Genomic DNA, 12591 nt, shown 5'->3' with positions numbered 1-12591 from the left:
TTCAAAAGCCCGGTTCACCGAACTGCATAGTTCAGTCCACAATGGTATTTTGAAGACACTCTTTTGAGAACCTCAAGTTGGTTACTCTGTGTAAATACACATAACAAAAGTGGCAAAAAGAAAGAAAGCTGACTGGTTTAGCTCTTACTAATTATAATTAGTAATTATAGATGAAAATATATTCCTTAAGGAGATGGATTTTTCACTTTCCCACCTTCCCCCACAGGCATATCATTCTATAAATTTCCCGTCACAGCCTCTGCCTTAGCCCCAATTTCAAAAACAGTTGGGGCCAGATTTAAAGAAAACATACTGCCTGAAATCAGCGGGCCGAGATGCTTCCCTCTGGAGAGAGCAGAAATGTCTTCCGTAGTCACCCTCGCGTTCTACAGCGTGAAGACCCCAGAAGAGCAGGAGGGCTAGAGGTGCAAGGGTTTGACGAGCCAAAGAAAAACAGCCAAAGGCTGGAGTCTCATTCCTACCTGTCTTTTCTTTGATTTCACACAACACATTAAACAAGGCGGGCTTCATCCTGTGGCAGTTTAAAGCGTGCTTTCTGTAAGAAAATAAAAAAAATAAAACAACAACAAACATAAGAGCTTAGGTGGACACTCAAGATCAAACTGACAAAAGTACAGGCGGCACCTGAACATTTATCCAAAAATAAAAAATTACACTCCAAGCCTAACTCTGTGGCATGCTTCAGTTGTTTTTATGACTTAATATACAAAGTCCCACCATAGGAAAAGAAGCAATGTTAATTAGCAGTGAGAGTAGGGATTTAAATACAGAGCAGAAATAACCTAAATTATGCCCATTAGGGAAAGGGTTTCCTTTCTTTTCTCTTTCTTTCTTTCTTTCTTTCTTTCTTTCTTTCTTTCTTTCTGCCCCCACCCCTTGGTAAGTAGTTAAATCAAAGTGGAATTCTTCAACCAAGAATTCTCTTGAAGACAATGAAGGCAGCAAGGCCAAATGCATAGGTTAACAGTTCTGTGCACGCTCTGCAAGAAGCATAGCCTAGGAGCTCTCTGCCTCTCTGTGTGTGTGCATGTGTTTTCAAATTTAATTCATCCATGTGTTCGAATTCATTCCGCAGATGCCCCTGTATTCTCATAAACATAAGATGCTTGAAAGACCTTGTGAGTAGAACTGTCAATTTATAAAATTTCAGTCCCCAAGTTAAAGAGTATGGAAATGCATTGCCAGGGGGCAAACATACCCAGATGGGGAATAAATTCATTTCTCTGTGTTCACATTATGGCTCTTGTGCGCACACGGCTTATTTGCAGGTGTTGAAATTCAATTATTTACAATTAGGACCTTGCACCCACTGGGGAAAAAATAAATACAATTTTGCCTTTTAGATTAGTGATTTACCTGGTTCCCGTGGCTGTGCAGGTTTGTACTCAGAATGCACTTGAGGAACAGAACAATGCCCTTCCTTCTAGTTTATTATGGACTCACTTAGCAGAATGATATTGTTTTGGAAACAAAATACTGATCTTATCAGCTACTAGCTAAGGGAATTCTGTTTACTAACTAAATGTATGTGTAAAGATAAGCAGAAAACCCTGGCACTCAAAACATATTCAATTCTTTTTCAATCAGTTTTAAAGTTTGTTTTTTTTTTTTTTTTTTAAAGACACATTTTCCAGAGGAGCAGGGATTACCTACATACTTTATACTGTGTAGCAGGGGAATAAGAAACTCAAAATTCAAAATGCACACACACATACACATCGTCTAAAAATAGTCATAGCTTACTTTCTGGATCAACAAATATGCACTACAAATATGTAACTAAGAAGAAGGAAAAGGAGGGAGTCTAATAGTCCACGTAGTTACATTGTTTCAAGAAAATAAAAAAGAGGTAAGAAATTTAGTTCTCAGGAGGTGTTAAAAGCAGACTAAAAACACTTCGATCTATTTAAGATCTTTTCTGGGTTTTTAAAAATACTTGCCACTCACCCGTTTTTGTTTTTGTTTTAACCCAGGCCCAAATGCAAAGGATTGGCAGCTCCATCTAGAAGCTTTGCTTCCCCACACTACACAAATGGGGCTAGAGAGACAACTGGATTCTTCCCCATCCCCAAACTGCATCTGATCTTTCTCAGCATCTAGGCCATTAAAGGGAATACCCGCTGAGAAGTGTCTGTCCTCAGTTTCACAAAAAGAGACCAGAAAAGTAGCGAGGATCCAAGCTCACTGGCCTCTTCCACTTCATGAACTTGTGATCCCAACCAGTTTATCAGTGGGGTCTGAGTGTATTTTTCTGGAACAATGTTATGGAGAAATCTGTTTCAATTCAAGAGAGGACTGCCAGTGGGGAGCCTCTGGCTTGCCATCCCCATTAGCTTTTCTTCAGGTAATAACATTCAAAAGGAGCACCAATTAATTTTTCAAAAATCTTTTCTCCCACCATTAAAAGCATGAAACTAGTTTGAGGGAGTCTTTTAACATTCCCGAGTTTTTAGGCGCCCTAAGCCTTAGCACTTTTAAGTTTACATGTTCCATGTGTTAGCAGCTGAAATGAGTGTAATTCAGAACATGCGTGCTTTTAGCTGCTTCCTCTTATATTCTCAAGGCTCTGTTTCTCTTACATAAAATTCATTGTATGTGTTATCCATATAACTAAATCACATAAGGGCTGGTCATTTTATAATATGTTTAAAAGAATTCCAAAGCAAAATAGAAAAGTACTAAGAGATTTAACAAAGCTGGGTGGTTGTGTGGACATATGTGACCATTGGATTTTTTTTTTTAACCCTTCCTTTCTGAGTTGGGCCTTGGGCAAACTCTTAGTGGCTTTGCCACTTAACCTGTGTTTTCATTTTGAAAGAGGATTTGTTGTAAAAATCCTAGAGACCAGAACCTGGTGGTGGTTCAGTTAAGGAAGCCCCAGTTTCATGGTCCTATTCCTTCATGCCCTGTCCTATTGAAATACATAAAATTCGTACATGCTTCCATTTCAATTGAGTTGCACTCTAAGTGGTCCTGGAAGAGGCACGGGGCAGAGAATAAGCTTGGTGTTTGTTCCCACCCCTTTATAAAGGACCACACATAACTGTCTGTCCTGAGAAGGTGAGATCAGCAACTCAAATGAAGAGACAATAAAGTTAAACCCAAAACCCGAGTCTCTCTCTTAAAACTAACAAGCAGTCCTCAAAGCAAAATTATCTTTCCTTTCTCCCCATTTTCTTTTTCTAAAAATAAAACGGAGAGACTGCAAGGTATTTTCTCACTGTCTGACATCTAACACAGAACTAGCCTGTTTTTGTTTGTTTGTTTTTGGGTGGGGGTGAGAAAAGAGAAAGACTAAAAAAAATATGGAGGGGTAAATGAAGTAGGAAAATCAAACTTGCTGAATTATCTAAGAACTCAGTGGAATCTGCAAATAAAGTATTCTTGGGACATTTTTTATTTTGTCATGTTCCGAAGTCCCTCAACTACAGAAGGCAAGGAATGCCGCTCGGAACTTGACAATTCTGCTTCCCTCAAACACTTTTTAAAAGCAGTTAAAAAAAAAAAAAAGTGCCGAGGGCCGCTTTCGGATTAGTTGGCAGCATTTTCGGCGTGGCTGCGTGTTTGTGTGCATTCATACAAATACCTCTAACAGACACACACGCACAATATCTACACACGGCCATATCACCGCACGGGCGATCACACTTTCGATAACAACGCTTCTTTAAATTTTACTCCTCCGCCACGGAGTTGCTTGTCAAAATGAGAAAAGAAACAACATTTTTAAAAGAAAGCGCTGTGGTGATTCGGTTCCCATTGTTTCCCCCTGCGAGAGGGAGCAAAGAAAAAAAAAAAAAAAAAAAAGAAAGGCAAAGAAAAGCCTCCATCTCACCTGGCCTGCGCTTCATCCAAACTCTGGTCTGTGATGGTCATAATTTGCTGTAAAATGTCCCCGATGTCCTGCTTCCTCCCGCCCTCCCCCTCGGTCCCTCCGGCCCCATCCTGCAAGTGCTGGGACAGGCCGGGGTGTCCGGCCATCCCGACCCCAGCGTGGGAATGCATCAGCCTCGGCTGCTCGTCCATCTCCGAAGGCTCCGGCAGCCCCGGCTCTTCCTCTTCGGCTCCTCCGTTCGGCGCCTGGGAAGCACCGAGGCTTTTTATCCTTCAAGCTGTCTTCAAATCCTTTTCAGGATAAACAGGGACCGGGGTTTAAAAAAAAAAAAAAAAAAGACCAAAAGGAAAAAAAAAATCTCTTTGCCTCTTTAGAGGATGGTGGGAGGATGGGGAGGGGGAGGGGGGCGTGAAGGGGTTGCGGGGTGAGGGTGGGGATAAGGGCTGGTGGGGAAGGGTGTTGACTCCAAAAAAGCAAGAAAAATAAACCACCTTCCCACTTGGCGAAAAGAAATCAGAGCTGCCTTTGGTTTTTTCAGTCCGATCTCCTTTGCAAGGCAGAAATGAGCTCCCGGCGCTTAAATCTGTAGCTTAATCCTTTTGCAAATATGCATTGATCGGGAGAAAGGAGAGGAAGGCAGGGGGATTGCAATGCAAACTTTCCCCCCCACCCCCCGCTGCCCCCCACCCCCACTCCGGGCCAGAGTGATCTCAAAGGGGGTGGGCTGTAGCAGAAGCCAGATCTCCCCAAGCCGTGGCGGCAGGCAAAGCCCAAGCTCTCTCCTCCTCCGTGTCTCTGCAAACTCCAGCAGCCCCGTCAGCCTCCTGCTTTTGTTTAGCCCAGGCTCAGGACTCCAGAAACATATACAGAAAAACCACAGCCTGAGAGGAGGAGGAGAAGGAGGAGGAGGAGAAGGAGGAGGAGGAGGAGAAGGAGGAGGAGGAGGAGGAGGACGAGAAGGAGAGGGGAGGGGGCCGAGAGAAGGGGGGGAGGGGGCGGAGAGACCAGGAGGTGGGGGCCAGCGGAGGGAGGAGGGCTTCGGAGCCCCGCCCCCCTCTCTGATTGGTCAATTCGGAGAAACGGGCTCTTCCTCCCACTGCTTTCCACCCTGCTCCTCCTCCTCAGCCTCCTTCAGCTCCTCCTTGCCCGGGCGTCCTGTCAATCAGAGTTTAGAGGTGGGCCGGGAAGGAGGCGGAGCTAAGAACAAGTCTCCAGTCCTTAAAGGTGCAGAGCGAAGGTGGCTCCGATTCTTGTCTGCTCCTCCTGGGCTGCGTCCTTGAGGAAAACGTGGCTCCACTTAAACGCAAGACTGTAAAATTAACACGAAAGCACACACTGACGGTGTGAATCCCTTCGACTCACCCCTCGTTCGCCTACACAGTGACGCTACGGTAGAAAACTTGGTTCTCTGAATTCCTTAGACCTCGGAGAAACTGTTGAAAGCAAAACTTTGTAATATGACGTAGTTAGTAAATAAAATTGAGCCGCTAAGATAATGAATAATGATCTCTAATACATGAAAAGATAGTAGGTAATTTGCAAAAAATCAACTCTAGGCCAGCAAAAAGAATACAGATCGCCCCAACTGTGGACTAAAACCAAATAAAACTCAAGAAAAAGACTAATAAATAAGTTCACCAAATGAAATGGATTCAACATTTCTCTTCCCCCTGAGGGAAGTTGATTATTTAGCTTAAACACTTAATAAAGGATTGCATTATCACAGTCTGGTTCCAGTTTTTAATATAGTCTAATAAGCATTAATAACAGGCATAAGAAGAAACTGACATTTATTGAATGCCTACTACGCACAAAGTAATTTACTTGAGTTATTGTATTTAATTCTCAAGACATCTCTGTGAATTATGGACTATTATTCTCATTTCACAAAGAGGAAACTTAGAAAGGTTAAAGAATGTGTTCAAAGTCCATAGTTATGAAGTATGACAGTTGGAATTCATACCCAAGTTTGGCTCTCCCCAAGGCTGGGTGTGTCTATGTACAGTAGGCCTCAAATCTAACAGACTCATGTGAATGTGGTAAAAGTTACTTGTACTTAGAAGAACATATATTAAAACAAGAGCCCTAGAATTAAAAATGCATAGGAAATAAACGAACTAAGAGGAAGCCTGGACAACTCCACAAATCGACTTTTGTTTTTCTTTAGTCCAGCCAATAGGGGAATCTAGCTGGACTCTCAATGCCGATAGGATAAAAAAAAACAAAACAAAACAACAACAACAGCAAAAACCAATCACTTAGGAAAATCTCAGACTGCTTTAGAAATGAAAGGATTCTCTTGTGTATTGTGTAGCCAGCCCTCTTCCTGCGTGGTTGTTTACAGCCAGCCTCAGTATCCCCAATCAGAAGAATGGATCATAACCTACCCAGGCACTTGGAAATCTGAAATAGAAGGTTGTACTCTTCATCAACCATTATGCAAATGCTTGGCAAGATAAGGGGCCCTTAGGGAATCACTTCAAGGCAGCTTTTAACGTGCTCGTTGGCACCCATTGGTGTAAGGGCATGCAGTAGTGTATGTAACTATACTGACAATGCCATATTACTTAATACAAGTGGTTTTATACACACATGCCTTGGCTTATAAACTGTTGGTTTAATCAACACTAATCAGGAGATGAATAAAACAACATACTTAAATCATATGTCAATCTCAGCCCATATTGTTTCATGTATCCCTTACCTCTTACAACATGAGGTTGGAGAGGAACCTATAAGAAATCAGCATTAAAACAATTAATTCTGAGTTGTGAGTCTAATAAAATGTTGTCAAATCAAGTATTGAGAAAGGCACCGTTAATACTCTAAGATCATTATCATCTAGGGCCATTTTGCTAGGCGAGTTAGAGATGTGTACAATATTAATAGTACAAATGACTAATAGTTGTCATTTACCAAGCCAAGGTTTGTTTTTTGTTTGTTTGTTAGTTTTTTTGTATTTTTCTGTCCAAGGTACTAAGTTAGGTCACCACAACTATCTGGTCTCGATTCTTATGCATTTAACTAGGACTCTATACTGTTGCCCAAATACATTTCAATACTGGAGAAACCACACACTACAAAAGAGAAGAAGGAAAGGGAAAATCCACGGAGAGTAAGTGGAGAGTAAGTGGAAGTAGGCTTTGAGGTGGGTCTGAAGGACAAATGGAAGGCAAGCAGGTTTAACACGTGCTTCAAGTGTCTCTTTGGACACAATAGAAGTAACTGTTAAATAGGTCTGACTGCACAGGCACCTCTGGTGGGCGCTGAGGTCACATGAGAGACTGTTTCAAACATCATGGCTAGTTATACAGTTGTCCAAACCAACAGCTAAATGATTATCATCTTGCCCAAATCGTCTGGGAAAGGGGAGCAGGAAGGACAATGTTAAAATCCACTAGGAAGGAGGCAATAGAAATGAGAAGGCAAGGACAATGCTGAGACCATATCACGAAGGTTCCACTGTGAGGGCTTACTTGATGTGAGGGAGAAAGATAAAGGAAATGGCTTCCAGCCTGGAATGTCACAGCACTGATACAATGGTAATTATAGCTAGAATAGAATTTATCCAGTACCGAGTCTGGTGTAAGCTTTTGTAGTGAGTTGCCACTTAATTTGGCTAATTGAGCTGCCATCTTTAACACCGCCCTCCTTTGTGGTGAAGAAGCAAAGTTCCTAGGATTACTAGACAAATCCAGACTGCCATCACTTGGTAACTGGTTGGGATTCAGTCCATCCTTCTACTGCTGTTTTGCTGCATGGACAAAGATTGTAGTCAACAGACAAAGCGGCTCTGTCACCAGGTCGTACACCCTTGAGTGGCCATCACTATACACTGTCTTCTGAAGCATGATTGTACATATGTTACAAAAGGTCTTATTTTTTAATGCAAATAAAGGAATTCAAAGGGAGAAAACAACCTTAGGTGAAATAAAATGTCTTTTATTCACATTAGAGAAGTTAGAAAAGTAAGTTCTGAGGGAAAATATTCTACATGCAATTTCCCAACTTTATGAACCATGACAGGAGATGGACGCTGGTTTTTGTTCCTTCCATAGTTGGACAACAACACTTTATTTATAATCACTGTTTTACAAATACGTGCTGAAAGAATTAATAACTCAGAGATCATGCTGTACTTAGAGGAGCTGAGGCCCTCTGAGTCCTGCTTTCCAGATGTGAGTCACTATCAAAATTTTACCAAGTGGCAAATCAGCTCTCAGTCTAACCCAATTCTAAAGGGCCACAAAGTCATGCCACCATGCTCGCCTGTGTGACAAAGACCAGGTGACACTGAGGGTTCCATTCCAAACATCTTCAAATCCTCGTAGAACCCGCATTCTTTCGTCATCACTGAAGGAAAAAAACACTGTGGGGAGTGAGAGAGAGGGATCCACTCCACTCTCCAGCAAACCGGGGCATGCATTTGTTGGCACCGTCAGAGATAAATTTGTTACCGCATGCTCTAACATCATCTAAGCAGACACGGCCTTCATTGGTCCTTAGATATGAAACCAAAAGTAGTTCTTGAGACAAAATGGATTCCGTTGCCCAAGGTGTCTCGTCATTCTCTTTTTTGTTTTTTACCCATTCTTTGCTGTTCTTTTTTTTTTTTTTTTCTCCCATTCCACTCCAGCTTCTGTCAATGTCTGAGGCCGGAAAACATGGCTGCCTGCTCATGGTAGTCCTGACAACGATGCCACTCACAGATCATCTTGGCCTCCAGCCCTGGATGAGGAAGAATGTGATCTTTGCTGTTCTTGAACTTTCCACACATCTATACATCCTTATGTCCCCCGTCCACCTGGAGTATTTTTCTTCCTTTTGCTTTGGCTAACCTTCTCTGATGCATTCACAGAAATCTCCTAGCTTAGCCCTGACTCTGCCTCACTGGGTGGTCTTGAAAGCTGTGGTGGAATTAATTCCCTCTGAATTAGGGCACAAAAAGTCTAGATTGACCGGACGGTGGTGGCACGTATCTTTAATTCCAGTACTTGGGAGACAGTTAGGTGGATCTCTGAATTCAAGGCCAACCTGGTCAGTTAAGACTGTTACACAGAGAGAGAATAAAAAAAGTCTCAAAAAGGAAAAGAAAAAAAGAGAAGAAAAAGAAAAAAAAAACCTAGATTCTAGGGTGAGAACTCTTAACCAAGGTCTATGTAATAGCTTAAATAGGTCTACGGAGTCCTGGGAATTATATACAAAAGTTGATAGTGAATGCCCGTTCACATTACTTAGAGTGGGATTCATTACATGTATCAGGGACTCAGAAGATTTCAAAAGCTCTACAATGTAGCATCCACTAGTCTAGATCAAGCTGTAAATGGCACAACTTTACCCTGGCATCTTGAGAAATCACAAGTTTCTATTTTCTAAGAAATCCCTGTTTCAAAGTCGTATGTAGACTTAGTTCCCAGACTGTCCACAGCTCATTAGGCACAACTATTGAATGCTAGTCAATATTGTATCAATGTTAGGACTAAACAGTCAACAGTCCAAACCCTTGAAAGCCAATCAAAGCTGTAGGGAAGGGTTGATGCTTTACGTTGTCATGGTCACTGTTACCTTCTTCAAGGCCCTGGGAACAAGCTGGATTCCTTGGCTTACACTCCAGTTTATGAAAAAATACAAAAATAAAGAAACACATAAGCCGAGAAACTCATAAACCTTGTGAATAATACGTGTCAGACTGATGAACATCAAATCCGAAAGCCATCTTTGGGGCTCAGCCTTGAATGGGTTGTCTACGTCACACCTCTCCTCTCAAAGCTCAGGGATCTATGCCAAAGAGAGATGGATGGAAAGATTGCAAGACCCAGAGGTGGCAGGCAACTTCTAGAAAATCGCATTTTCAAGAAACAGCAGGACGGATGCATGTATGAACTCACAGAGACTGTGACAGCGTGAACAAGGCCTGGACAAGACCAAGCCAGTCAGAATCTCTCCCAGAATTCAAAGCACAGTAAGTGGGCACTAAGTCCCACTGCGAGCCAAGACACTTTTTGAAAACAATAGCTGCCAGGAGAGGGAGAATCAGTTTTCTTCAAAAGAGTGTCACTGGGCATACCAACAATATTCCAGGACAGGCTCAGTGCTCAGGAGCTGGCCAACACAAATTGCTTTTAGTGGCTTTGTGTTGTCGTTCTTAAGAGAGAAAAAGAACATGAAGTTGGTTGGATAGGGAGAGAGACAGTATCTAGGAAGAAGTGGGAGATGGGAATGAATAATGAAAACATACTGTATCAAATTCTCAAAGAATAAAATAATTTTTCATACAAGCGGTCTCTTCCCCAGCTGCCAGTGGATTTGGTCTTGCATAATGGGATGCACAAAAGCAAGGATGCAGTGATGCTGGGGAAGGGTCTTGGAAGGGAGATGTGGAACTGGGGAGGACAAGAGCCAAGAGCCTGGTGTGGGATACGCTGCAGGAAGGGAAGAAAGCTCAAAGGAAACCAGAGTGAGACACAGAGCTGAGCCATCACTCAGAAGTCGGTGCTGAGCCATGTTGCAGGGTTAGGATTTCATTCTAACTGCTTTTGAAGTTCATGGAGGATGCTAACCAGGCATCTGACATCAAACTTTGAACCTGGCTAACATTTTATGACAGCATACAACATGGTTCTAGGCACCGTCTCATCAGCAGAGACACTCCAGGCACAGTTTCTGTTCTCCTGCCCAACAACTCATGAAGAAAACCCATCTTTAGCAATGGGGTCTTCATTTACCTTATGCTTCTGGGAACGGCTTCTTCGTCTATACATGGCGCTTTCATTTGGCTCCCAACTGCCGTTTTGATCCTTCTTTCTGCTGCTTTTGCAAATCTACAAGGCACTTAAGAGCTCAAGTCTATACTGTCTGTACAACGAAAACTTTTCACAGAGGGTGAGAAGAATGTCTAAAGGGCCACTGCCATCTTCCCCAAACAAGTGCCAATCTTGAGATTCAGCATCTGGGGGGTGGGTACTAAAGAATCCATATTGGCGAGGCCAAACATAGTAGAAAGAGCTCACAGCACATTTATCAATTATTTCATTAAAGAAATAATGTTGGTACAGTGGCATGGATGAGGAGGGGCCATCTTATTTAGCTCCCTATGAGATATCCTGATTCCTCTTTCTGGGGCACTGCTGTGGGGTGCCACACCTCTCTCCTCACCCATGACAGGTTACTGTGTTATTTCTCCCTCTCCAGGGGCAAGGAGGCATGGGGCTGTGCTTTTGCCTCCTTCACCTGCTGCCCGAGCTTGCTCCCTGTATATAAAAGACTCTGAGTTGGCACTGGGTCCATTGTTTCTCCATCAACCACCCTTGGATTCTAAGAGGGGCCAGTGCTGAACCAATGATCTCTCATCCCAGTATAGTTTCTTGCAGGGGAGAAACATACGCAGAATACGCAGGGTGCAATAACTGCCAGCGTCCACGACAAGCTCCAGGCTTCTGCAGTGGAAGGGCGCTGTCATTCGCTCTGTCATGTCTTTGGTGAACTGTTGTTCATGCTTGAAAGACTTCACAGTGTTACAAGCATTGGATTTTGCTTCTTCCAACACGTTCCCCTAGAAGCTCCAGCTCAACACAAATCTTGGCACACTTGTTTTTTAGTTGAACTGCATGGGCCATTGTCAGCTTCCCCTTCTCTCATGCCTTCTTGATTGCATCAGCACTTTATCAACAAATATTGACACATCAGTCTAAGTTGTTCACATGTGCCAGAGCCTCTTTTAGTTCATATTTTACCCCCGGCACCGTGGGGCTTAAAACGCTAATCTCTCACATCAGTCCCTGCTGCATTAACCTTTTCCTTAGCTCTCCTGTGAATACAGCCCTATCTGGACCAGTGAGCTACGTACCAATGCTACTTCTCATGTAGCCAACGTACTCAATAATGCTTGTCTTTCCATTATTGTCTTCAAATCCCTCATACTCATGGGGACCCCAGCCAGTGATAAACAAGTGTCCCTAATGGTTCACATGAACCAGACTATCAAGATTGTGTGTTCCGTTGTATTGTCCCAGGCTACTTGACGTTGTCTTGGGGGTGAATGGGAGCATATTTTACCAAGTTTGTATGTTTCTGTAATAGCAGACAGATTCTACTGCTCACCCCCATGTCCCACAGCCTCACAAGCCCAGCTGTGAAGGTTCTTTCATTTATTGTTGCAAAGTCATCCCCATGTTTAGCTGTCCGGATGCAAGGTATTCCCTAATTCCCATCATTCCCCACACTGGCCTATTATCAAAGCCTTCATCTCCATGATGAATCTGGGATTTTCCTCTTCCTCTGTGATAAAGTTCTAATCTCAGGAGGAACTTCTGCCACTTTCACCTTGCTTTCTCTCTCCCTCCTCAGTGTTGTTGAATTCTCAGAAGGGCCCCTTGGCACACACCTGGTTTATACTCCTTTTCCCTTGTGCACCACCAACTGTGATAAACAAAATCAAATCACGCAAGACACCTTCATCTCACCCCTCCTTCTCCCCAATAAGCTTCATTTTTCCTGACAAATGAGAGGCTAATACAGTAGATAGTAACCACATCTTTTGGTAACTCCTTCCTTACAGAGTCAAATTCTTCCTGCGGGGACAGCTCAGCTTCAGTTATATATCTTACCACCCGCAATAGTGGTAAGGTCAACTAATACAGTGGCCTTTTTACTGTGTGTGTGTGTGTGTGTGTGTGTGTGAGTGGGGATTGCTAAATATCGTCTAGTTCATCAGCCAATCAGGGGCTGTTCCAGTA

At 43.0% G+C, this 12591-nt stretch overlaps 1 protein-coding gene and 1 non-coding gene across 3 annotated transcripts in view; both read right to left on the bottom strand.

Annotated features, from left to right (window-relative positions):
• Pbx1 (PBX homeobox 1) overlaps positions 1–4166 on the bottom strand; it is a 278889-nt gene extending 274723 nt beyond the window's left edge. For both annotated transcript variants that reach the window (XM_038350041.1, XM_038350042.1), the window contains exons 1-2: positions 3857–4166; positions 483–556 (exon numbers count right to left, since the gene is read on the bottom strand). In XM_038350041.1, the coding sequence (XP_038205969.1) occupies positions 483–556; positions 3857–4047 (265 nt within the window). In that variant the 5' untranslated portion in view covers positions 4048–4166. The remainder of the gene's footprint in view (positions 1–482; positions 557–3856) is intronic.
• A 4333-nt stretch (positions 4167–8499) lies between these two features.
• On the bottom strand, positions 8500–8599 carry LOC119799612. The gene has a single exon (XR_005282894.1).
• Positions 8600–12591: the final 3992 nt, after the last annotated feature.

The sequence above is a fragment of the Arvicola amphibius genome, chromosome 12 (assembly GCF_903992535.2).
Source record: "Arvicola amphibius chromosome 12, mArvAmp1.2, whole genome shotgun sequence".
NCBI classification, from domain to species: domain Eukaryota; kingdom Metazoa; phylum Chordata; class Mammalia; order Rodentia; family Cricetidae; genus Arvicola; species Arvicola amphibius.
The sequence above is the reverse complement of the archived record's forward strand: the minus strand, read 5'-3'. Positions and strand labels throughout refer to the sequence as shown.